The sequence below is a fragment of the Lycorma delicatula genome, chromosome 8 (genome assembly GCF_047948215.1).
Source record: "Lycorma delicatula isolate Av1 chromosome 8, ASM4794821v1, whole genome shotgun sequence".
In the NCBI taxonomy this organism is placed as follows: Eukaryota; Metazoa; Arthropoda; class Insecta; order Hemiptera; family Fulgoridae; genus Lycorma; species Lycorma delicatula.
Window position 1 is genome coordinate 137919553 of NC_134462.1, and position 26320 is coordinate 137945872.

Consider the following 26320-nt stretch of genomic DNA (forward strand, 5'->3'; position numbering starts at 1 on the left):
AAAAAGGATTTAGAAGAAACAATGAACGGCATAGATGAAGTCCTACGCAAGAACTATCGCGTGAAAATAAACAAGAACAAAACAAAAGTAATGAAATGTAGTAGAAATAACAAAGATGGACCGCTGAATGTGAAAATAGGAGGAGAAAAGATTATGGAGGTAGAAGAATTTTGTTATTTGGGAAGTAGAATTACTAAAGATGGACGAAGCAGGAGCGATATAAAATGCCGAATAGCACAAGCTAAACGAGCCTTCAGTAAGAAATATAAGTTGTTTACATCAAAAATTAATTTAAATGTCAGGAAAAGATTTTTGAAAGTGTATCTTTGGAGTGTCGCTTTATATGGAGAGAAACTTGGACGATCGGAGTATCTGAGAAGAAAAGGTTAGAAGCTTTTGAAATGCGGTGCTATACGAGAATGTTAAAAATCAGATGGGTGGATAAAGTGACAAATGAGGAGGTACTGCGGCAAATAGATGAAGAAAGAAGCGTTTGGAAAAATATAGTTAAAAGAAGAGACAGACTTATAGGCCACATACTAAGGCATCCTGGAATAGTCGCTTTAATTTTGGAAGGACAGGTAGAAGGGAAAAATTGTGTAGGCAGGCCACGTTTGGAATATGTAAAACAAATTGTTAGGAATGTAGGATGTAGAGGGTATACTGAAATGAAACGACTAGCACTAGATAGGAATTCTTGGAGAGCTGCATCAAACCAGTCAAATGACTGAAGACAAAAAAAAAAACATATATCTCGCGCTTCAATAAACATATATTTAGATACAATAAATGGATATATGACTCAAAGACCTTTCTTACCCATCAGTGAAATTAATAAAAATTTTAATAATTTGTAAAGGATTGTTTTCATTTACATGCAGTAAGATTACGCGATAATTGCAAGCATCGTTTGAAAAACATAAAAAATTTGCATGCAGTATTTTTTTAGACCGGAATCGGTTTTTTTTTTATTTTGCTGACATCATACGTTCTAGAGCTACGCAATAGGAAGGTAACTATTATAATCAGTCGAAAAATGTGAAACGACGTTTCGTGGCCAAGGAACCCCCATACCCCCGTAGTGGATATATACTTGTATATACATACGTGTGTTGGGTGTTTGAAGATAAATAATATTTGACTGGATAAACCAATATTCCCTACATTTTGTACAGAATCTTTTAATATATGAGGCAAATTGTCGATTAAATTTTGGGGTCAATATCTCCAGGGAGTGGGGTGGGTATTTTTTTGGGGCCAGTTTTCTGAAAAATTTGCAAACATTATCTCGATTTTATATTAAATTCAGTACATGCGTATATGATTAGTTTATCATTAAAAAAAAACTTTGCCTCAAAATTCTCCCTTTCCCGAAAAAGCGAGTAAAAGCTATGTTTTTACATTGTCTCTTAGTAGTACATTGTCTGTCAACCGTAGTATTAGTGAAACCACCGGATTGAGCTAGTGGTGAAATCAACATCGCAAGTCAGCTGATTTCGAAGTCGAGAGTTCTAAGGTTCAAATCCTTATGAAGTCAGTTACTTTTATACGGATTTAAACACTAGATCCTGGATACCGATGTCTTTTGACGGTCGGGTTGCAATTAACCACACATCGCATGAACAGTCGACCAGAGACTGTACACGACTTCACTTCATTTACGTTCATACCTATCATCTTCATTCATCCTCTGAAGTAATACCTTACGGTGGTTCCGGAGGTAAAAGTATAGACTTTTTTTTAAAACTGTCTTTGGTTTATTAAAAATAATAATAATAGCAATAAAGAAAGTGTCATCATAATTCATTCCCCTAGAAGGTGATTTTGGGAGTAGGGAGCAGAAAAAAGTAAAAAGATATTGATTCTTTTTTTAATTTTTTTTTTTATATATCATTATTTTCCATTAAGAATAAATAACCAATGTCAGGACAGTATTACAACTTTGTTGTTAGCTTTTTTTTACAGTTATTGTTTACTGGACGTCGGTTAGGTAATACTTAATCAGCTATTACTATTCCCTTTAACTAAGATTAAACATGTCTCAGTACAGACATGATGTTTAGAAATCTGTGACATTTTATGTCAACACAACATCACATTATATCACAATCGTTATAGCGATAAACGTTTGACATTAAGAAGTGCTTTTGAATTTGATTATTTATAAATACCAAAAAACGAAACTTCAAATGTATGAAAATAGCAACCATTATATAATTGGCTACTCCGTTTCTTATTTTTTTCGTAACATTAGTTTACAGCACGGATAAGGTACTAAGTAAAAAAATAACGATCAATATAAAAATTTTGATTGATAAGAACCTTTTTTACCTTTTAAAATGAAAAGAACTCTCTTATAGTAAGTAATAATTTGTTGTAACGCTAATCGATTCAGACCCGTTATCATATCGTTGTGAATTAATCATCTTAACCCCGATTACATCTACCTATTTATTCTTTTTTTAAATGATAAATTTTTTTGATCCGAACTGAAAGTAAGTAGAATCTAAAACCTTCCGGACAAAAACTTGAAACACTTCCGTTGCACTACGGAGGTCGGTAGGACGGCAAACTTTTAATTTTAATCACAAGGGGAATTAAACTAGGAAATAATTTGTATTGCTTTTATCAGAAATTAAAAAGTTTGGGATATTACTATTTCTCTAAGAAATTTCTAATTTCTTTTTATCTTTCATTAAAATTTATAGTGTTCTGTTAGGTAAATGGTTTACGATAAAATGTATGATAATTACTAGATCTTAAGTATTCACTGTGTATTCAAGAAGAGGTTACACTTAGTTTTTATATAGTCTTGAATAAGTATTTGATTTTTTTTCTGTAATTTATCGAGTGTAACTTTTCATCGTTATTAGACATACTATTAAAAAAACATTATCGTTTTACATTAGCATCTTATACCGTGAAAAAATTTCATAATAAATATTTCAGAAGTATTTCAAATAATAGAAAGTTTATATTTCTAAAAATTTGAGAAGTAGAAATTTAATAAGAAATATTAGAAGGGAAGTATTTGAGCGCGAGAGAAAAAATATCTTGGAATCTGAAAGAGATAGAAAGGGGAAAATATAGGGGCGGGCAAGAGGTATCGTGTTGAATCTTTCAATGTGGTGTTGCTTGCATCATAAACCTCTCAACCTTATATCGATCGAGGGAATCAGTGCACCCCAGCTCAGTTCAGTTTAGTTAAGTTCGTTATTTTTTCTTATAAGATAAAATGTGATTTCCAAAGAACTCTTCACCCTAACTATTACTAATAGAGAAATATGCGAGAAGAAAGATGCAAAGTATAAATTCTGTTTTAAGTTGTGTTCTGTTAGGAATTTATTTAATTATGATGTATTTTATGATGAATTTATTAGTTTTTTATTATTTGTCCCGATTTTAATGATATTCATTATTTATAAAACATTATCAGTTTTTGGTTATATAAAGTAACATCAAGAAATTTGTATATGAATATGAAATGACCTCTTATGTATGGTTTGTGAATTGCTGTTATTGTACTAGTTGTTTCTTTAAAGAAAGAATTTACTACCAGGGTAAATACTCAGTCAAACTTAAATTATACGAAAAGTTTTAACTTTTTTTTTATATATTTACCATTTATAAATATATACCACTAACAAAACGCGACACCCAAGTACTTGAATGCAAAGAAAGAATGATCCTCAGGAAGATTCGAGGTTTCAGGAAAACCGATTTAAATTACAGACTCCGAGCCAATCAATCAGGAACTCTACACAGAGTGTAAAAAATCAATCAGGAACTCTACACACAGTGTGAAAAACTCACGATCCAATTCTATGGCCGCATTTCTTTCATGAATAACATAATACAATGATTACCTTCACGTACATCAAAACTCAAAAGGTATACAAGGATGTTAGGCGTATAAAGTGAATGCGCACATTAGATTTCCAAGATTTGAGGTACTAGGTACTAGGTGTTTTCATCGTCAAAATTCTTCATTTCGTTTCACCACATTTTTCGATTCTTTAACTTTTTCACCGTTTACTTTTTTGATTAGTTATTCTTTATACGATAACATTATTTTTTTGGCGTTTTCTTCATACTGCCCCTCAAAAAATCGTACAAGATTTTTTCCTCGTTTAAATTATAATCAAATTTACAAGTAATAACAAAGATAAAAATAACAATTTTTGAATTGCAGGTTCAATATAATTGTACATATCAAATGATGTAGAAAATGAAAATAACAAATAAACTATTTATACAGTAACTTATGTTAACAACAAACAAGTTACAATTAACAGTTTAAATGTATTGTATATAACTTATAAAATCATAGGGTTGGTAACAAAGTTACAAGGCACCTAACAAAGTTACAAGTTACCTAGCACTGAACCAATGTAGGATTTCGTATAAAATTGTTCGTGACATTAAGATCCATCGGCCAGGACAGTCATATCCCGCTGGAAATTATGTGTAAATTATATAGGGTAGGCTAAACCTCTAGATCGATTGTACCTAGCATCACAAAGATCTAGGATTCCTTTGGTAATGTTGTTCGTGAAGCCTCATACGTCAAGATGTATCCATTGGCCAGAGCAATCACATGCCAATGACAGATTGTAACTACAGTCACATAGCTCTAGGATTTCTTCATCAGTGTTGTTCGTGTAGCCTCATGCGTCAGCGTCAAGATGTACCGAGTTTGGGAGTCCAACCCCAAGCATATGATGAATATATTGCCTCAGTGCAACCAAATTAGCCTTTAGGCTGGTAGCCTAAGTAGCCAATAGTGTATATGTTTGTGTTGTGGACTTTGACCTCTGCTTGGCATTTTTTTTTATATTCAAATTTACATAAGGTTCTGGTAAAATGAACCCATTGCAAATTAAACACCGCTGAAATATAAATTCACAAAAAAATTAAAATGCTGCTAGTATATTATTTTCCTAAATCGACAAAATTATTTCTGGCGTACTTCTTAGATTTTAATAAAAATTTTGATTTGTTGAATAATTTTAAGAAATTTTAAATAATTTTCATAAATTACATTTACAATTAAAAATTTGTATTAAATTAGAAAAAAAATTATGAAATAATTTCAATGTTTATAATATTCCAAAATGTTTCAGCCTTTTTCAGTAACTTATTATCCTTGACGTAAACATTTTATATATAGTGTATTATATTTTGTATATAAATATTATAAATAAGAAATGAAGTTGTCTGATTTTACTAAAAACTATTTGTTTTTAACATTTAATCCGTACAATGAATTCAAATCATATTACGAGTAGTTGATGTGTTAATAGAACTAGAAAGACTGGTTTACCAATTTTGCGACATATTTTTTCTAAAAGGAATTCAATTTAACGGTAGGCGGTTATCATTGAAATTTATAACCTTTGAATACTTGTTCTTAAACGCTGATTTCTAACTAAATATAAAAAAAAACTTTTTTGAAATGTGGACGTAAAGGAAGTATAGAGTGTTAGTTTGCTTTTCTAAAAAGGGAATAGTTCAATGTAAAACAATCAGAATCCTTTTAAACAATTTGTAAGGTTATTTTTTCCTTTATCTAAGTGATAAATATTTACAACATTATTTTTTTACTTAACGGATTTAAGGAATCCTAAAATCCGTTCACTGTTTTCCAATTTTTACCATAATTACGTCATGTAAAGTCGGGCAACTTTTATCAAATATTATATATTTTATGAATTCAACTTTTTTTTTTAAAAATCAAGTAACTTTTTTGCATTATTTTTGTACTTGCGTTTTGGGGGGGTGGTATTTATGGTTGATCAACAAAAAAATTAATCCTGATCTTTAATATTGTTTTACAACAGTGTTTTGTGATTATAAAAAATGAAATTTTGTTGAAAACTCCATCAGTAATGTTTTTGTTTGCTGTAAAAATAGATTTTTGAACTAAATACTGGCGAAATGAATATCGGGATATTTAAAGTTAGGTAATATATATTAAGTTTTAGTTACGTTGAAAAAGTATACATAAGTTCAAACAGTAACTTAAATAGGTTTTCCTATAAGTGTTCAATGTGAACGGCATTTGGCGCGCATCACACATCCAACCGATAGGATAGTTCATCCCGTATTGAATCAGTAAATCTGGAGTAATTGATGCGATAGCTGCTTCAATCCTGTGTCTCAAGTCGGGTAGATCGGCCGGTAACGATGGTACATACACTTAAATCCTCAAAGAAAAACACAGGGTCATTTCGGACGAACGTGGAGGCCGAGGGAAACAAGCCCTGACATCCGATCCCCGGTGACCGATCCAGCGGTCAAGAAGAATTTCATTCAACCGATCGCGTACAGCGTTATGCCAGCGAAAAGGAGCACCATCTTTTTGCCAAATATCTGCGGTTCGTATTGCAGTCAAGGAAATAGCCAGAGTTGTAGCATGTTAATAGTTCATTTCAGACACACTTTCTTCCGCGTAAAAGAACGACCCGTAAACTAGCCGTCGGGATACGGTACAAAAAACATTCAGTTTTGGAGAGTCTCATTCAATATTTCGTGAGGATCTTCTGATCCCCAGATACGCACATTATCAATGGTTACTTCTGCATTAACAGAAATGCTGATTCGTCAATAAGTACGACACGACAAAGAAAATCTTTATCGCCACGGTGCATCATTTCACTTGTAATATGTAAGTAAAATGGAATCGATTGCATAAATGTAATCGATTTAAATATCGTTGATAATTTGAAATATCTGGGGTGTAAATTAAGATATCAAAAACTTATTGACAATGTAATTAAAAAATTGAGCGCTGGATTACAGTTTGATAATCAAACGGCACTCAAACAATGTTCCAGACAACAATGATATTCGGGAACTAACGAAAGCTTTGTAATGTAAAAAGTTCAAACTTATGAACCGCTATTATTTCCCTTCGAGGGGAAGCTCTTGGACTAAAAGCTCTGTCATTGGAATATTTTTATGCAGTATTCTTAAAGGACAAGATGAATTTTTTCCTTATTTGATTCATAAGTTGAAATTTTATATTCACGGAGTGTCTAGATGTAAAAACTTTCTTTACATTAAAAAATTTTTTTATGAAACGTTCAGATACAGAGTCGTTTTTCCTCCCCGTGGAACAGAATTCCAAGTTATTCAACATACTTAGTAAGAGTCTAGATCTCCTTTTACTTATCGTATAAACAGGAAGATAAGCCCCTCTGCTGATATTAAACAAATACCGTAAGTTAGTTATCTATTAAAATTATATATCTTGTGCTATGGTACCTTCATTTTGACGATGTTGAATTTGTTATCGAGTTACGTCCTTGTATAATAATATTTTTATTATACTGTTATTTTGTTTTAATGTTGAATATTATCTGCTGTAATGTACCACGATAGATTTTAAGATAAGTTTAGCTTCTGAAATAAATAATATGTTCGGTCAATAACAAGTTTTGAAAATTTTCCTGCGAATCCTTTTGTATATCTATTTATTCATAAGAAAGATACCTTAATAATGAACTCTTCATTGAGTTTTAATGTTTTTCAGAACTTTTTTAAATTTCTAATGAGAAATTTTATTTCATGGTGTATATAATAATTTTTTTTAAAATCTTTGTGAAACGTCTTCAGAATTATTAATGAACGTTTCAATAATCTTTGAAAAATTCAGCTTTAAAATTTTATAAAATAATAGACATTAATTGCTTTTAAGCATGATTTGTATAGTTTAAAAGTTGTATTTTTTTTTTCAATTTCAAACAGATTAGATGTTATGCTTTTTAAATTTTATTAACGCTCAAAACTTACAATTTCACTGAGAATCAGAAAATAAATATATTTTAGACAAAATATAAAAGTGACAGTAAAATAAAAGTTGAAAAACAAAGGGGTGAGGGACTCTAAGACTGTTTTTAACATGCTAGAAGCAGCAGCAGGTCGTGGCCACCCTATTTACAGAGTAGAGAATGTGATTTAGCTTTTGTTTCGATTGAATCATATTTAATTGAGTTGCAGGGAGTGAGACCACTAGGCCATAATTTCCCAAGAGTCATTCACTCTTCTAGTCGCTCTGTCTCTTTCTTTCTTTTTGGGTACACTATAACACCGCACAGCAAAACTCCCAACAATCGCAGCAAAGTAACCCCTTACGTTTTTGTTTTCAACCTTTACTTTCTTTTGTACTAAATACTGAAAAGAAACACTACCTTATTTAATAGCTTTTGTAATTTATCATATTGTATTTTATTATAATTTTTTATTTATTTTTTAATTATTATTATTATTACGTTTTGTTTTAATATTCATGGATCAAACGCAAGGAAATTATTTAAGCGCTTTCTAAAACATATTCGTAATATTTTCAATTATTATGGATATTGTTATAGATCTTTAGATTAAGGATAAACAAAAATTAAGTATTTTTATCGTTTTGAAGCTGTTTTCAAAACATTACACGACTCATTTTCATTAATGAAAAAATAACTAAATAGGATTTTAGTTCCAAGAACTCGGTTCACAATAACGATAGAAAATTGAAGTTATTTTATTTTTCAATAACTTCTTGGTTAAATTATGCAATTTTTTTTCACTGTTTAACAAAACATAAAAATTGTGTAAAGCACGGAAAATATTTCTAAAAATATGTTCTATTAATTGTCTGTACTAGCTTTTCCCATACTTTTAACATTTTTACATAATGATGAATTAACTTCAGTTGTAAAATACTGCTTACGAGAAACCTCCTTTGGCTAATCCATTTTCTTTGAGATTTACTGTATCCTGTGTGTTCCTTACGTGAAATATTTAACCGTACTTTCTCAGTCGAATTATCGTAAAGACTTACCAGTTTTAAACAATTTTTAAAAGTAATTATCTGATTGAAATAACAATTGATTCAAAGTTTTTTTTTTTGAATAAATTTTTGCACGTTTCATTCAAACATAATTAACTTGGAGTTATGTTTAAAAGAGTAAAAAAGAGCATTCTCCTTACTTTTGTTTCTTTTTTAATTTTATTTATATATTTTTTTCTTTTTTGGACACCGGATTCTAGTGGTTAACTTGTCGTCATAAAATCAACTATTTAACAGCCGATTATCGAAGATTCTGAATTTCAAATCCTAGTAAAAATTAGTTGCTTTTATAGGAATTCGTATTCTAGACAGTATATACCGGTGTACTTTGGTAGTTGGGGTACACACGTCCTGGGAACGGTCGGCTTGAGTCTGTTCAAGACTGCTACACCTCATTTACATGTCATCATACACATCATCCTCATCTGGCTAAGCCATGGGAGAGGGTTGTTTATCGTTCACGATTTTTTTATATCCGTTGGGGGAGGAAAAGGCTCTGCCAGCCGCACTGACGGTATTTCGGGGCTCTCATCCGCTAAAAACCTCCCCCTCCAGTCACGCAGGGGCCGGAACTAATCCTTATGGAATGTACTCAGCCTCCGCGTGATCACCCGAGCTCTCTGCTATCCGAATCGAAACGACCGGGACGATTTACGGACGGCGACTTCGGGGAGCCCCCGCCGCCAACTCCCGGAGGCTGGCCCCACGATCATTCGCTTCGGACTCCGTGCCTCGGTTCATCCGCTGATCCATATTCTATAGAATTCTCTTCTCATTTGCCTTTTCACGTATCATGGAGGAGACCACTTTCAATACTTTATCTCACTGTCCTTGTTGCTTGGGATACTCTGTATCTACTCTTATGATATCGCTCGGGTCTATTATTCCTTGCTCCACCAGTCCGTGAACACCACGTGTTCCGTGGTGTCCTGTTCCCCGCAATCATGATATTGTAATGCTACAACCCATCCGTTTTAAGTAATCACGAAAAAACCCGTGGTCAGACAGGAATTCGGTAAATTCAAAGTTCGTAATTCCATGGCTCTTCTCTTTCAAACTTCTGACAGCCCTGATGAGCTCGTAAGTCCATCTAACCTTGGATGCTGTCTCCCACTTTCCGTTCCACTCTGTGTACAGATCATCTACTGTTTTTACCGTTTTTACCTCCTCCTGTCTTTACCGTTTGCAATGAGGATCCTCATCTTAGCTTGCAAATCCACCGGAGGAACTCCCGCCATCACTGAAGCCGCCTTTGTGTTTAAGGTTTTGTATTTTGCGATCAACCGGAGGTTGTCTGCGTTGCAGCCTCATCAGTCGACTCGCATTTCGAGCTCTGGAAAGAGCTCCCTGCTAAATCTGCGCTCCACTATACACTTACCAGCAGTCTCCTTTTTATGGTCCTTGGGCCCTCTTTGTTAGCCATGATTCTACTAAATGCCTGACCATCCTGTCACCCTTTCTGGCTGCCTCTTCCACGTGTATGAAATTATGAACTATGTTCGATTCCTATCCAGCCAGACTCCCAGGTTATGGCTGTACTGAGGAAAATTATAGTATCGCCTACACAGAAATTGATAGGACTCAGCCTCTACCGGCCGTACACCAACACCACCTTCACCACTGGTGGAAAGCCATCTCCGTTGTACCCAGGCCGCTTCCTCAGCGGCAGTCTTCAGCTCATCTTCAGTTTTTCCTACTAACATCAGGGCCAAATCGTCAGCATATGCCACCGACCTGGCACCCTCCGGATATCTCTACCTGAGCACCCTGTCAAAAGCTATGTTCCACAGGGTAGGACTTAATACCGATCCCTGTGGAAAACTTCTCTCCACAGTGAACTTCACCTCATCCTCCTCACAGTTGCCTACTACAAATCTGCCCTTAAATTATTCTTGGATTACTCTATATATTTTTCACAAATTTATTGACGTTAGGATATTTATCAAATTTCATTCAAAAATTGGCTCAAGCACCGGTGAATAAATAAATGTTTTATTTAGATCAATATATATATATATATATATATATATATATATATACATATACACACACATATGATTCAAGGAAGTAATTAAAATGCTAGTAATAAGTGAATTGAGTTCAATACTGAGTGTAACTGTTTGAAAGTATTATTTAAGTTATAAAATTACATTTTGGAAGGATTCGGTAAAATGAAAACAGCTTGTAGACTGACAGCGGATGTTTACAATAAGAAATTCTTAGGCTATTAAGCTATTAAGGCTATGTAAGCGATTGTTTAGGAAGGTTTAATGTAAGAAATTTTAAAAAGAGAAAGAAGACTCTTAATCAAGATTTTTGGGCCCCAAAAAATAAAACAGAGGAAAGTTACAGGCTAACAACTAACAAAGAAATTTACCATGAAATAAAAGATCTACGCGGAAAGGAAAAATGAGCTTTTTTGGCTATATCTATAGAACGGGTGATGACAATAGAGTTAGAAAAAAAAATAATAGATAAAATAGTTTTGAAAAACAATTGAAGATTTCAAACTAACGAAAAGGAAAAACCAAAGAACAACAGCTTCAGAAAATTTACAGATCAAAAAAAGCTCTTGAAGAATTAAAAAATTCTGGAAACAGCTTTTAAGTACCGGAAACGAGATATAAAATGGTCTAATCGAAAGAAAATTATATTGTGTTCGAAGAAACAGACTTCATATTTGGTTAACAAAAGTAGTAGAGTTTTATTTTATGAAAACAAACATATAAACACATATGGGTATTCAAAAAGGAAAAGTAGTAGATATTTTTTAAAACTCCTACTACAAGGGACATTGAGAATTAGACCGTAGATCTTAAACCGAATAGGGTAGGAGAAAGAGCTTTAGCAAAACGTTTGTTAAGAGACGAAGTAGATTGTGTGTTGTATATACTCTTATTAAAATCACAACATTAAAAAATGTAATCCTTAACAAATATTTTGAAATAACAGCATTAGCACAAAAAAAATTCGTATCAGTATTGGAAGAATAAATGTTTTATTCCACATGATTATTGAAATTTTGCACCTTTAGTATGTGATATTTGGTGTGCATGAGTAATACCTTATTGAAATTTAAATTCTATAAATAAAATTTAATTAAGATGATCAGCAGTCGTTCATGCTAATATAAATTGTGCATTATTTCTGTATTCATTTTTTGCATTGCATTCACAAGTTAATATAACCGGGAAAAATTTACATAAATATAAAATACATAGGCTACAGAAGAGAATTTCCAAACAAATTCATCTAGCAGGCAAAATTTGCAACCAATTTTTTCTTTTTTTTTGAATGATGAAACAAATATCTCAGCCCGCTGTAGCTCAAGGAGAGTTATATTTTCACATCATATAGTAGACGTGAAAAGAATAGAAAGATAGAGGAAAACTGTAGATGAAACAGACCAGAAGTATAAAATTCAAAATAAGACCTGATAGGAATTGTAATATGTTGTTACTGAATTCACACGCTGACTCAATCACTCCTTTTATTTTTCACCACAAACTCACCTTGGACGACGATTCTTTTGAGAGATTCTTCGGTAAAATCAAATTCAAGAAAAATATGCATTCATTGCAAAGATATTTTCCGATGCGTTTAGTAACTTTTAGTATTTAAACTCTGTTTAAATCAAACTTTAAAGTCGATGCTGATGACTTAGTTGTTCTTATATTTTGAGTCGGTGTAATTTGATATCTATAATTATTATGATAGAAATATAATAAAATGTTATACTTGCTGCTAAAGAGCATAAAGTTTTCGTAAACTGTCTGAACTAAACAACCGACTTCATAATTAGTTATTTAAAAATCTGGTGTACTTCTATTAAATTACATATACACATTTTTTGCTGCGCTTCATTTAAACTTATTTCATTTGAAAGTGACATACGATCCTCCAATTCTTTAATAAAGTGGACAGTTACACAATTGCATTGTGGTGGACATCAGACTGCATCACATTTTTTGTGGTGTCCGTTCAGCATTTTATATTAGTTTATATATTAATTTTGTTTCTCGTAACTCAAGCAGTAAGGTAATGTAACTGAGAACGTGTCGGATCCGTAACCGTGAACATGTCGGTTCGAATCCGACTTCATATATATACATTTACTTTAATTTTTTTTTTAATTTAAATATATTGATTTATAAAGATTATTAACTTCCGTATACATTTTTGAATTTAAAATTTTATTTCACTAATAACTTGTGATTTTTTCATATGTGTTTTTATTGTTATTGAATTATTATTTATTGTAAACATATTTTTACAATCAAAAGTTAATAATTATTAATAAATGAATATATTTAAATTAGAAAAAAGTTAAAAAAGTATATGTATATGAAATCGGATTCGAACCGATGTGCCTTCACATTATAAGATTAAAATATTTCATAATTAAAATTTTATTTGGCTGTAGCTCTGTAAGTACCACTTATGATAATATATCGTTCAATTTTTAATAACATTTATAAAACTTATGTATTACATTACTTATTTTATTTATTTACTTACCTTTGTTGTTATTAAGTAAGGTCGAAGTATGCTTGAAATAAAATTACTAAAATTAAATTAGTAATTTATCTAGGAAATTTTTACGAATTTTTTAAATTATTTATATAAACCAATAGAGAAAAAGGTTTATTTTGTGGCAAAATTCCCACCTGAAAACTTTATCGCGATTTGAAATTCGGTTAATATATGAGAACGTACATTTTTCCAACTCATAATTTGAGTTTTTCAGTTCTAGGATGAAAATCAACGAAGGAATCGATATACTGCAATGAGAAAAATTGTATTCATAACGTACAGGTTTTTTTGATATATATTATTATCAAACGTCGTTTAAATATACACAGTCCTCTAAGAAAAGACTGTTATAGAATTGATAACAAGTATTACAGAATTGACTGTTAAGTATTGATTTTTTATGAAATCTGATGACAAATTCAGTTTGCGCACTCTGAGCTACCCCAAGCGTCAAAAAAAAAATTAAAATTGTTCCAGTAGTTGCCCAGATAATGAAGTTTAACGATTAAATAATGTTCTCCGTGTTCGTCTACAATGTGTATGTTCATATATATCCCCGCCACTGGAATAAATATTCCTTCTACTCAGCTTCTTTCGTTTATTCCGTGTTCGGATACATTTTTCATCTATTTCAACCGCCTTGCGATGAACGGACGATTTGTAGTACGTATGGTCTACTTTCTACTTTAAAAATGCAAAATGCGATTCTACAGAAACTACTTATTGAACAGCGTCCATCTTTTGCCAAAGTAATATATACATACTATTAACTTATTCTTTCTCGAAATGTCTAAAGTTTTCAACTTGAAAATTTGCGAAGTAATGATGTTTTTAAAAATAACCATTTTTTATGGTTTTTTTTTGGTCTTTCTGGTTACAATTGCCCCGGTCGAGAAGATCAAGAGCTGATTTAAAAGGTTTTCAATTTTCTATAACTTTTTTCATTAAAGTACGTTTATTGCTTTTTAGTTTTCATCCTATAAGTGGAAAATTAGAAAAAAAAAACTATTTTCCCGCCTCTAAATATTAAAAAATACAAATTAATAGTTAGAAAATGTACGTTTTCATTTACGGTATTTCAAGTTGTGGCACCCTTAGTTTTCGGGTGGGAATTTTGTAATAAAAAAAGCTCTAATAGAATAATCGGGCTTTCTTCGGTCAATCAAATCATATTATTTACATCGCAAGAAGTTTTTATATATTTTAAAAACATCCTGTAGAATGAGGTATATATTTTATAAATTTTTTCAGTTAATTTTTTTCACTATTGTGACATTATTTTTCCATCCAATTACAATTTTTTTTAATTTATTTTATATATTTTATCCTGAGCAGTGAAATTAATTTTCTTATTTTACTTGTAAAATAACTTGTTTTTTATTTGTAAATCTTAGGGAGAGTTTAAAATACTGTTTAACACTACAATTTTGGTTTTTAGCAAAATATTTCAGAATATGATTTAGAAGAAAATAATAAATACTCTATATTTAGCATTAAATACGTTAAAATTAAATAGGTCATTCCATTTCTATGTATAATATCACTACTACGTTTGTAATTAAAGTCGTAATTGAATACAGTATGATTTTTATTATTATTTGAATGCTACTTTATTAAATTGTTTGGAAAAATATAGTAATAGATAAACAATTAAGCTTTATATTAAATCTGTTTTTGCATTCTTACGTAAATAATACATTTTTATACATTTAACAGGTAACTGTAAAACTTTCTCCTGAGACTATTAATTTTGTCAAGAAATCTAAGCCAGGCTGAGTTTACTTTTAAAATGGAAGGAATATGTAATTATATGGAACATATTTTTTTATACAAAAATGTTACGACAAAAAACTTTTTTCCTCGGGTCCGTCAGAGTCCAGCGTACGTTTTTTTTTTCTTGTTTAACCTCTGGGAACACCGTTAGGATATTGCTTCAGAGGATGAAATGAATGATTTGTAGCGTGTGTGAAAAATGCCATGCCTGACTGAGAATCGAACCCGGGACCTCTGGATGAAAGGCCGAGACGTTACCACTCGTTCCATGGAGGCCGGGTACGTTTTACGTTGTATTTTCCCAGCAGACCGTTGGGATCTTATGTGTTTATTAACACTATTATTTTCTAAATAGTGATGTTACGTTATATTTTTTGATCGTGAATTCTTTTATTATACATAATTTGAAAATTTTGTTTAAATCTTAAATTTGTGCGTTTATTTGTTTTTGAAAAGTCAGTGTAAAATTCGTTCTAAAAACATTACTCAATCCCCGAATTTTGTCTTATGTTAAATTTTAACTATGTATTAATTTGGTGAAAAATGTATTTATTTTATAATGACTTAACTTGCATCGATTGCCGCTGCTGGTTTCAATTCTTCTTGTAGGTTGGCATTGATACTTAAAAATCTCAATTTTTTTCAAATCGTTCTTAAATAATAATAATAATATGCTACTGCAGTAGAGAGTAAACTTTTACTTATAAATCAAATTTTTTTCTCATCGCTGAATTTCATTGTAAAAATGTATTTCTATTCTCGTATTTTAAAAATTACGATAAATATTTTTCAGTGTTCTTAAAGAATGCTAAATGGAATTAAATTTAAATCAGAATAAAAATTTACAGTTGTGATGTAGTGATCACGAGTAGAATTTTACGGATAACATTAAAAAAATGATAAAAAATAAAAATAAATAGTAGATTCAAAAATAATAAGTCGGTTTCCTAAATATAAATATTATCCTTAATATATAGGTCATTAAATTAAAATTTTTAGCTGAATTCAACTGTTCTTTTTAAACGAGTAAATAACAATGAAGCGTTTACATACACTTAATTCAAGAATGAATTTAATCGGCGAATATAGTAAAACGAATGGTTATGTTGTCTTTTAAATGCTGTAGGGTACAAACAAATACGGTAAAAGTAAAACATACGGAATAAATATTATACTCGTTTCATAACATTGTATCTTTGATGTTATGTTTACGTAGTATCTTCTGATTTTGAAGAGAGATTAAATTAATACTATACACATGATTAACCATTTCACGAAAAAAATATAGAGTTACTTCATAAAAAATGATCGATTAAAAATGTTACGTATGATAAAATGCATGTCGAGTAGAATGTTACGGATAACATTTAAAAAAAAAATTATAAAAAAATAAAAATAAATAGTACATTCAAAAATAAAAATTGAATGCCAAAAATTCAAAATTCAAAACTCACCAATCGTTGCCGGTCTTAGCGACATTTTGTCTTTTTCGCCCCGTCTGATGTGGCTTAGGTTCAGCAACCATGTTCACATCTGTAATATCAAAAATTAAAATGTCATTATCTTTTATTTTAAAAAAATAATTTTTTTAAAATGGTTCGTTGTAAAAAAATTCTTCAATCCGTCTGTAATAAATAATTCTACCATTAATTTTATTTAGATCGTGTTTTTATTTTATATTGAAACTCCAAATTTTTTCAATAATTGTTAAAAAAAATTACGGGAATATTATATTATTTAGAGGTAGTGAAAAATTGTTATAATCAAAATGTATCGATGGCGTAATACGTTTATTAAGTTTTTTTAACTTATGAACCTTGTCGATATACTCTAAAATACTTTTACAAAAATAAAAGCGAGTAAAATATTTACTTACCGATCTTCTTCAGATACTCTTTGTTGATTAGATGTTAACTGAGATTACCTTTAAAAATTATCAAACATTTTCATAAAATATATATATATACAGTAAATGAAAAATATTTGACTAATCAGTGTTTATAGAAATTTAAATTTAGATTAACATAAGATAATTGAACACCTTCCTATTCCTTGCTTTAATTTTTATGAGAGGTACACAGCGAATATTTCGAAGATGTCGAAATTTATGAAAATTTCGCATACATCAAATTTACGTGTACGAAAGGTTTTCAAATATTCTATCGTAAAAATATTTAAATTATTCAAATGTCTAACAATCTTACCTTAAGAACACTTTTTATGGCTGCTAAAGAACACCTTAAAAGAATGCAAAAATAAGCCCTGCTACAAAATTTAAGTTTATGTATTATCACTATGTAAAATTGTGCTCTCTTCCAAGGAAAGGCTCACCTCTACAGTCATATCTGGTCCTTCTCATTAAGTTTAAAACTCTGCCGCTATTTAATTGAGTGCAACAAATTTTAGTAATGTAATCTTTGTATCACCACTTTGTACGTTATTACATTATTTTGTACGTCGTAAAATTGTAACACAACCAGATTTTATTAGTAGTATGAAACTATATATTTCAGCCGATTGAAAACTTTGGCGATTGAGTTTTGCAGAGATCTCGTCAAACATTAGATTGAAAAAACTCATGGCCACATTTATTATTACTGACATTAAAATTATAATTTTATTTAATTAAATGTTTTGTTCATCTTATATACAGATATAAAAGTTTGTGGATCTGTCTGTTTATTTACAATTCGAATTTTATTTAGAAACTTTACATTACTACATTTGTCAGAAAAGTACTTACTATTTACTTGTCGTTAATGCAATATTAGTCAGTGGGACTTTATTATGGTTTTTATAATTTAACCACCTTTATACAAATTCTGTCCTTATTCTGTCCTTATTGTTTATATTATTATTATTATTAACATTATTATTTATTTTTCTTATTTGCTGTTTTCTTAAGAGTAATAAATTGTACTTGTATAAACGTTTGTATTTGTTAGCCTCTCAGTATTCTGGTCGAGCCGCACACGCGGCATAATATATATTTCTCTCAAGAAACACATTATTTCTTAATTTTTTTCTGATCGCTCATTGTAATGATTTTTAATAAAAATGTTAAATTATTATAGAAAATAGAAAAAAAATTATAAAATACGTATAAAAAAGTAATAAATAGAACAGAACGGGTAAAATACGAAATTCTTTGTTTTAACGATTTTTTAGAAAAAGAAATTATAAAAAAACGAAATGCGGTTTAATAAAACAAGAAAAAAGTTTAATAAATCGATTTTGATAAGCTAGCTATTTCAAAATAATATTGTCAATATTTTGATAAGTTACTTTTATAAAGTTATCCGTAGCATATATTTTAACCGAGGAAAATATATTCAAAAGGCTGTTATTTTGTACGGAAGAATTGCTTTCCAACGCAATTCATTCTCGATTGGCTGTATACAATGACCATTTTACACAAAAGCTTCACCACTTTTAGACTCTAATCTGTACTAACTCATTCTGATAAGTACTTCAATTTGAACCTTTTGTTTTAGTGAAAAGCAAAAGTACTGATGGGAGAAATCTTCTTTTAAAACAAACTTACGATAAAAACACAAAAGTAATATTAAAATAGACATCTCTGTTTCGAGGATAATTCTTATTATTACTACTATTATTTATTTTAATAATTAAAAATCTATAAAAACGAATGGGATTTAGTTTCAACCTTCTTACTTTCTTGTGCGCATCATTTGTGGATGAAAAAAATTAGTTTGTAATCGTCCAGTCAACATAAAATGCCGCCGCATAAGAATATATTTCATCATAATTTTTGTTGTAGAATTTTTCTTTAGAATTGTGTTACTTATATGGAGTAAAAGCAGAGGATGTCATACTTTTTTCATTTAATTTGATCTAATAGTTTAAAATAAAAAATAAAAAACAGGATTAAGAAACTTCATTCGGAAAAAATTGGATTCAGTAATGATATCTAATCTTAAATTTTCAGACACCAACAAATAGATTATAATTTATTTGTTCAAAATTATTGATCCAGCCTTTTTGACCTAAATGCTGCTACAAATTCAGAGAATTGGGGAGGCGCGCATCGTGCTTGAAGTACACTTTGCGTCCCAGAGGTTTAGGAACATCTTGAGAAGTAGCTACTACAATTCTTCTTAAAGAAAGTGCAAGGAAACCTAAGCATTATACCTAACGGCCAGGTAATATGAACGGTCCAATTAGCTGATTGTGCCGCACCGTACATTGACGCTACATCGGATTTTCAAAATTCCCTTCCACTATTATATAAGGATTTACTTTTACCTGCGTTAGTTGTTGATGCCAACTCATGTGATTGCCCCGTCGGTAAAGAAAACATACTTGTAGAATTCCACCAGTTGTAGAACTTCAAGCAAAAAAGATCGGATGTAGATGTTGAACTGGCGGCTGTTTACGATAAGGATAAAACTCGTTTTGTTTATATGTCCTCCAAACCGTCGGATACGAAACTCCACTCCGCTTAGATTGCGAAAATTTGCGCTAATTGTTTTGAGATCTGGAATCCTGCGATTCGGATAACGTATTTCATTTCTCCTGCAGTAGACGCAGCATTACACACGCAATAAATACCAAATCAGCGTAAATATGTATGACAAATGACTTCAATGGCAAACCGATCAAGTTCAAACTAAAATTCACAGAAAAGCTTCGCTAACGACAGCACAGTTCACAATACCGATGTACTTAATGTACCTTACAGAATGATTTAAACTCTAATACAGTATTGCGCATTGCTGATCAGCTGTTGTTAATTCATTGACAACTTTGAAAAAATGTTTTTTCAAATAATTTATTGTATTTCTGTCATTAATAAAAAAAAATTATCTGAAGTTTTATTTATTTATTTTAATTTTACAACTGTTGCGTAATTTCCAGTTTTTTAAATCGTTCAAATTTTTCACATCGCCAAAAAAGAATTTAATTTTGTTTACATTAAGTACTTTTCTGAAAAATAAAATAACGTAAAGTTTTTAAATAAAATTCAATTTTTTCTAACTTTTCTTTGATTAATTGAACTACTCACACCATATTGTTAAAAATTAAATTCTATACAAGTTTTATTTATGTTTATTGTGTTTATGATCCATTGAACAAAGTTATTTACGTAAAACGTAAAAAAACAACAGGGTTTTCATTTAAATTTATTGATTTTTCACCCCAGATTTCATAAAACCTACAACAGGTACGGTTCTGGGATCTATTTTATTAGTTTTTTTTTTAGGTTAAAAGCCATAAGAAATCACTAATTCTGCTCCTAAAAATTTCTTTACGACCTCACTTTACCAGGATAGCTGAAATCCGAGTGAAATCTTTTACTAAACGTAATTCTCAAACTAAGCATTTTAGGACATAGGTTTATATGACCTTTTCCATTATTCTCACGAATGGAATGTGATATGAGATATTTATAAATGCAATATGAGATTATTTTACAACTGAAAAATCTTGTAACAAGCTTGGTTTTGTATTAGTTGATGTGGAACCGTTGAAAAGAGGAAAGAAAAACTTCTCGTCACTGTTCCTAGAACGTTTAAACGAGAACGTTCAACTTAAATATCGCCAATCCAATTAAAGGATGTGATTTTTTTATCCCTTCTTAAATTAATTTTTTTTTTCATATCTTTTGCAGTTCATTTTATACAAGAAAAAAATTTTACGAAATTAAAATGCAGTAAGATCATCTAAAATTTATTATATTTTGTATGTATTGGGTAGATAATATTCATTCTGAAACGATATGTTTAGATAGTTATTTATCCTATGAACACTAACCTATAAATATTATCAACGTAATTTGATTTTATTTATTTTTTAAATGGATCTGCTTTTTGATACTTTTGTTACATCCATTTTATTCTACCCATTTATTATTATTAACCTTAGTTTTTTAAAAATAAAATCTTTAAATTGAATAAAGAACGATTGTTTTAAATCATAAAACTTAAATAATTAAACACGTCTCCAATTTTTTCATCCGGTTTCCTGGTCAGGCATGCCTATTTTTAAATAATATCCATATCGTATTCCTTCGGTTTCTGTGACCTGAATATTCTGACTTACGCCAAAAATTCTTGGGTAAAATAAAAGTTAAAAATAATCGTAATTACATTAAAATAATTTCTACTTTCTAATCCTTTCCTGCTTAGAAGAATTTGAGTACAAACAAAACTAAAAATTAAGTGTCTACTTAGCGGTTAAATAATAAATAATTAAATTTATTTTAAGAGTTGCATTTTAAAAATTTGTAAACCAGTGTTTGTCGTTTAATATCGTGCCAAACAGATTGCGAGCAGTTGAACATTAAATCCAAACCGGTATTAGAATCACCTTGTATATCAAAGGTTTATTGAACTACGACAGGTGCGAATTCCTACCTAAAAACCAATAAAGCCTCCTCATATACTTTATTTTTCTGTTTAGTCTCCGGAACCACCGTAAAGTATGAATTTATGTATAATTTACAATGACGTGTATTTTTAACAGTGTCAGGTCGACCATTCCTCTTATACTTGGCGATAAGTTGCTTCCTTTTCTCTTTCTTGTAGTACATCTATGTTAAACGACGATCACGGTGGAGCCCAAGATACCGAACCCGGTCAGAGTGCGGGATGATGACCCCCGCCCAGGCGGTCTTCGGGACAGTCATCCTTCCTCAACCCTTACGTAATACGACTTGGCTTGTACAGATTTACCTTTAAACTCCATTTTTCTAGCCGTACGCCGATCAGATCTAACTTCAATTGTAGATTCGTTGAGGCCAAGTCCGGGTCGTCGTCAACAGCCAGGATCGCTGTACGATCAACAAACGAGGCGTCGGTGACATCTTCCGGAGCGAAAAGTCCGCAGTAATCATCGTGTTCCAAGGAACAGTACTGGTCCTAAGATAGAGCTTGTGTAACTCCTGATTTGATATCAAGAATCCAAATAACAATGCATCTGACCTGACAGAAGTGCTCATCGACATAGTTCCGTAAGATCAGGCAGAATGGTTGAGAAAAAGGCTGCGTTTCAATTTATGGAACAGACCAGGCAGCAATATCTTGTCTGAAACCTGCTGCAATGTAAGAAAACCGCTGAACAGAATCTCCATTCTTAACAGACTGTGTGATGATATTAACATTTTAAAAATTTATGTTCACATTTTTTTATATTCTTTATTTTACTAAAGAAAATTTATAAATAAGTGTTTTTCATAAACTACTTATTTGATACTAATTTTAATATTTTCTTATAAAATCATCGAAATGATTTAAAAATATTTCCCAGTGGAAAACAAGATGTAACCTCATCAATTCTAGTTCGATAGGTAAGCCTTTAACAGTTCTCGCTATTCTTGTCTGTCCTGCGCCGTCCTCTGCCAGTTAGTTCCAGCCAACCTTCTAACGCCTCTGTCCCATCGGTCTGGTGGCCTGCCTCTTGGCCTTTGTCGCTCTCTTGGACTCCACTCAAGGACCGCCTTTATCCACCTTCCATCACATCTTCTCGCGATGTGCCCTGACCATCGCCATTTAACAGCTTTCACTGTTTCCATTATGCCATGCACTCTCGTTATGGCTCTTATGTCTTCCGCTCTTTTACAGTCCCTCCATGAGCCTAGTATCGACCTTTCCACACCTCTTTGTGCTGTCCGAAGCTTTCCTTTCACGAATTCATTTAAAGTCGTCTCGCATCCGTAGGTGAGTACCGGAAGAACGCACTGATAAAACACGGTATTTTTCAAGACCACTGGCATGTTAGATTTGAACACTGTTGAATGTCTTCCAAATGATTTTAGCCCGACCTGAATCTCCGGAAAATTTCAGATCTGATGTCCCCTCTGCTGTTTATTAGCTGCCCCAAGTAGAGGTATTCTTCCACATTCTCTAGGATGTTGTCAACTACTATCTCTCCTGCAGCAGCCAATCTGTTGTACATTAGTTTTGTTTTGGTCAAATTCATTTTCACACCCGCTTCTCCACATTTTTCTGAAAGATCCTCGATAAGCGATTGCAGTTTATCAACATCCTTAGCCAAAGTACAATAGCATCTGCAAACCGCAAAGTTTTCAGTCTCCGTTTATTTATCTTGATAACTCTTTAAGACCACTCAATTTTGGACATAGCCAAGGACCGCTGTGAATAATTTAGAAGATACTGGGTCTCCTTGTTTAACTCCCCTTCCGATAGAAAATTTTTTTGTTGGTTTGCCAATGCTGACAATCGCTGTCGAAGTTTCGTAGATATATATATATTCGTGATTGTTGATCAACGTCCAGCAATGAAAGTTTGTATTGGTTAAAATGAGTTTTTATTTATTTTGTACTTTATTTTCATAAACATATATAAAAACCAAATTCTAGAATTTTTGAGATCCGACCTTAAAAAGGGGTGAAGAAAGGTAAAAAGATTTCGAAAAATGAAGATTTTTCTCTTTCCGACCATAGTAAACGATGTTCACTCGATTTGGGTTTGCAAAAAAATTACTCTTCAGATAAATGTGTAAAAACTATTTTCGGGTTTTTTGAATTTTAATACAACAGTTAGTCTAGCGGTTAAACTCGTCATCGAAAAATCAGTTGATTTTTGAAGTCGACAGTTCTAAGGTTCGAGCCCTTGTAAAAGCCGTTGCTTTTGTACGGACTGAATACTAAACTGTGAATTCCGGTATTATTTGGTGGTTGGGTTTCAAATCAACCATATGTCTCAGGAACGGCGCTGCAAATGTAAGTGTTTACACTTACATTTGCAGCAGCAGGCCTAGCAAGCAAGAAACAGTAATTGCATTTGTATATACACACTCACGCCCAGATATGGCAGCAAGCTGGAAAAACTGGTTGAAATAATAAATACTTTACGGTGTAAAGATTTTTTTATATTTTTACCGTTTTATGCTATCGAATCAATCTTTATGAAATTTGGTAGCATTGCGACGGTAATTTATGTTTGTAATTCTGATTGTATATTTCGCGAGCGAAGCCCCGACGGAAAATTCTAGTGATTATTATATTGTTGATTAAAAATTATCTTTTTTAATATATTGAGAGGTAAAAAACTTTACGTCGACTATTCTTCCAGCTAACATCTGTGCAGATACAATTTATTACATCTTGTGCTGCATTGCACCAACCGTTATCAATAAAGTTAATAATTAAAAAATTGCCTGAATGGTGAAATAGAATTACTACAACTCTGGAGTCATCTAGAGTTGTAGGTTATCAGTAATTATTTAGTCCTTATTGAACGATAAAACTTTATATCAATTAAATAAAGATTTTAATGTGAATTTTTTTACGTATTTTACTTACTGTAAATTTCTAATCCATTAGGTAAAGTCGATTCCATTATTATTTTTTTTATTACGGTTTAATATTTTACGAGTTATGAAATGTTATAATAAATTTTTTCCGCTACATCGTTCAGTATCGTTTGTTTCAGAGAATTGATTGAATACGGTAGAAATATTTTACATTAGCGAGCGGAGTTGCATCGTAATGTCTAAGTTCATATCGAACCGTTCCCCGATATGACGCTATACATCATAAGTTTTCACGATGTCTCCCGCTAATATTTTCCGCAAAATGTTCGGATGTCGGTACGATACCGAATGAAACTAACCGACGTACGACACTTTCCAATTCAATCTGCAAAAGTGCACTTAAACTGGAGAGGCGAGTTATAAAAACAGTGAAGTGTTATATGAAGTTATTGGTAGCGGTCGGGGGATGACCGGAGGGTATCGAAAGTATTAAAAGAGGGTAGGATGAGTACGGTTAGATCCATCTCTGTTCTGTCGCTCCGCGTTCATTATTCAGTACGCTCGTGATCGAAACCCCCATAAAATACAAACAACTCTGACACTACAGCTGAGCCTGATGTCGTCACACATACACATTTTCAAACACTACCCCTCCCGCCGTTCATATACACGCAAATCTTTCTATCTCTCCGCTGCTAAAAATACGAATGTCGCATATGTATAAATCCCATGTATTTTTTCCATACAAGATAATGTAATATGCTTATGTAAAGTTGTAAACTTTTCGCCGCGTCCCAAATAATATTGGCCGATTTCAAAACAGAAATCTAAATAGAACAATATATAAAAACGATTCTACAAAAACTCATTTTAACCTGTTTAAACATTCAGTTTTGATTTGACCGTAATTTATTTACAGTATATTTATCTCATTCGATATGTGTTTTTGATTATTCATATGAAATACATTGTTAATTATTTATGAATAAATTAAATTTTATCAAATATACCCGTAACGAAACGGCTATAATAATAATTATAAAGCAACTATTATCAATAAAATGTAATAAAAATCAAACTCATGCTCCTATATATTGTTATAAAATGTATTAAACATAATATATTAAAATATAATAAAATTAAATACTCGCTGTAATGTTTGTGTTTGTTTTTGCGTTTTATTTATTTGAATAAAAAAAAGTATACTTTTTTACAGACTTCAAAAAAGGAATTTAAGTAAGTATTTAAGTATTAAAAAGCACGATTTTTGGTGATACCATGATGTTGAAAAAAGTTTTTAAAGACAAAAAATCGGTCTGAAAATTGAAAAAAAAATTTTTTGGCGTCCGGCGGGTAGGTAGGGACAGAGGGAATCCTGTTATTCTATATGTATGCGACATATTAGGCGATGTTACACGGTCTTAAACGAGAGTTTCTGCACAACATTTCTAACACCGTTTATAAAATCTATAACGCGCATTACATTACATGGACGTTTGCAGTCTGTTGTAAGGACCGACAACTAAATATCTTCGTAATATGTAATCGTATTACTGTTGATATGTCATTAGTAATCAACGTATCGACGCCTTGAGCGAAGCGTAGCATATTATTCGATCTTTCCGTTTCAGCAAGTGTTTTTTTATCGTGTGGACTATTCAGTAATTTACGTAGATCTAAATCACTCAAAGCCGATTTAGATTTGAATCCGGGTGAAAGGCGAGTGGTAGCGTCTCGGCCTTACATCCGGAGGTCCTGGGTTTGAATCCCGGGAAGGTATGGCATTTTTCACACGCGCTACAAAACACTCATCTCATCCTCTGCGGAAAGAATTGCTTGACTGCGGACCCGGAGGTTAAACAAACAAACAAAAAATCACTCGCTAAATCCATGCTTCTTTCGCAAAGTACTTCAAATCGGCCAGTTGTAAGTTCACCG

At 31.5% G+C, this 26320-nt stretch overlaps 1 protein-coding gene across 6 annotated transcripts in view; it reads right to left on the bottom strand.

Annotated features, from left to right (window-relative positions):
• LOC142328852 (RNA-binding protein Raly) overlaps window positions 1–26320 on the bottom strand; it is a 938200-nt gene that overhangs the window by 188992 nt on the left and 722888 nt on the right. For all 6 annotated transcript variants that reach the window (XM_075372956.1, XM_075372952.1, XM_075372958.1 and 3 more), the window contains one exon: window positions 16600–16678. In XM_075372956.1, the coding sequence (XP_075229071.1) occupies window positions 16600–16678 (79 nt within the window). The remainder of the gene's footprint in view (window positions 1–16599; window positions 16679–26320) is intronic.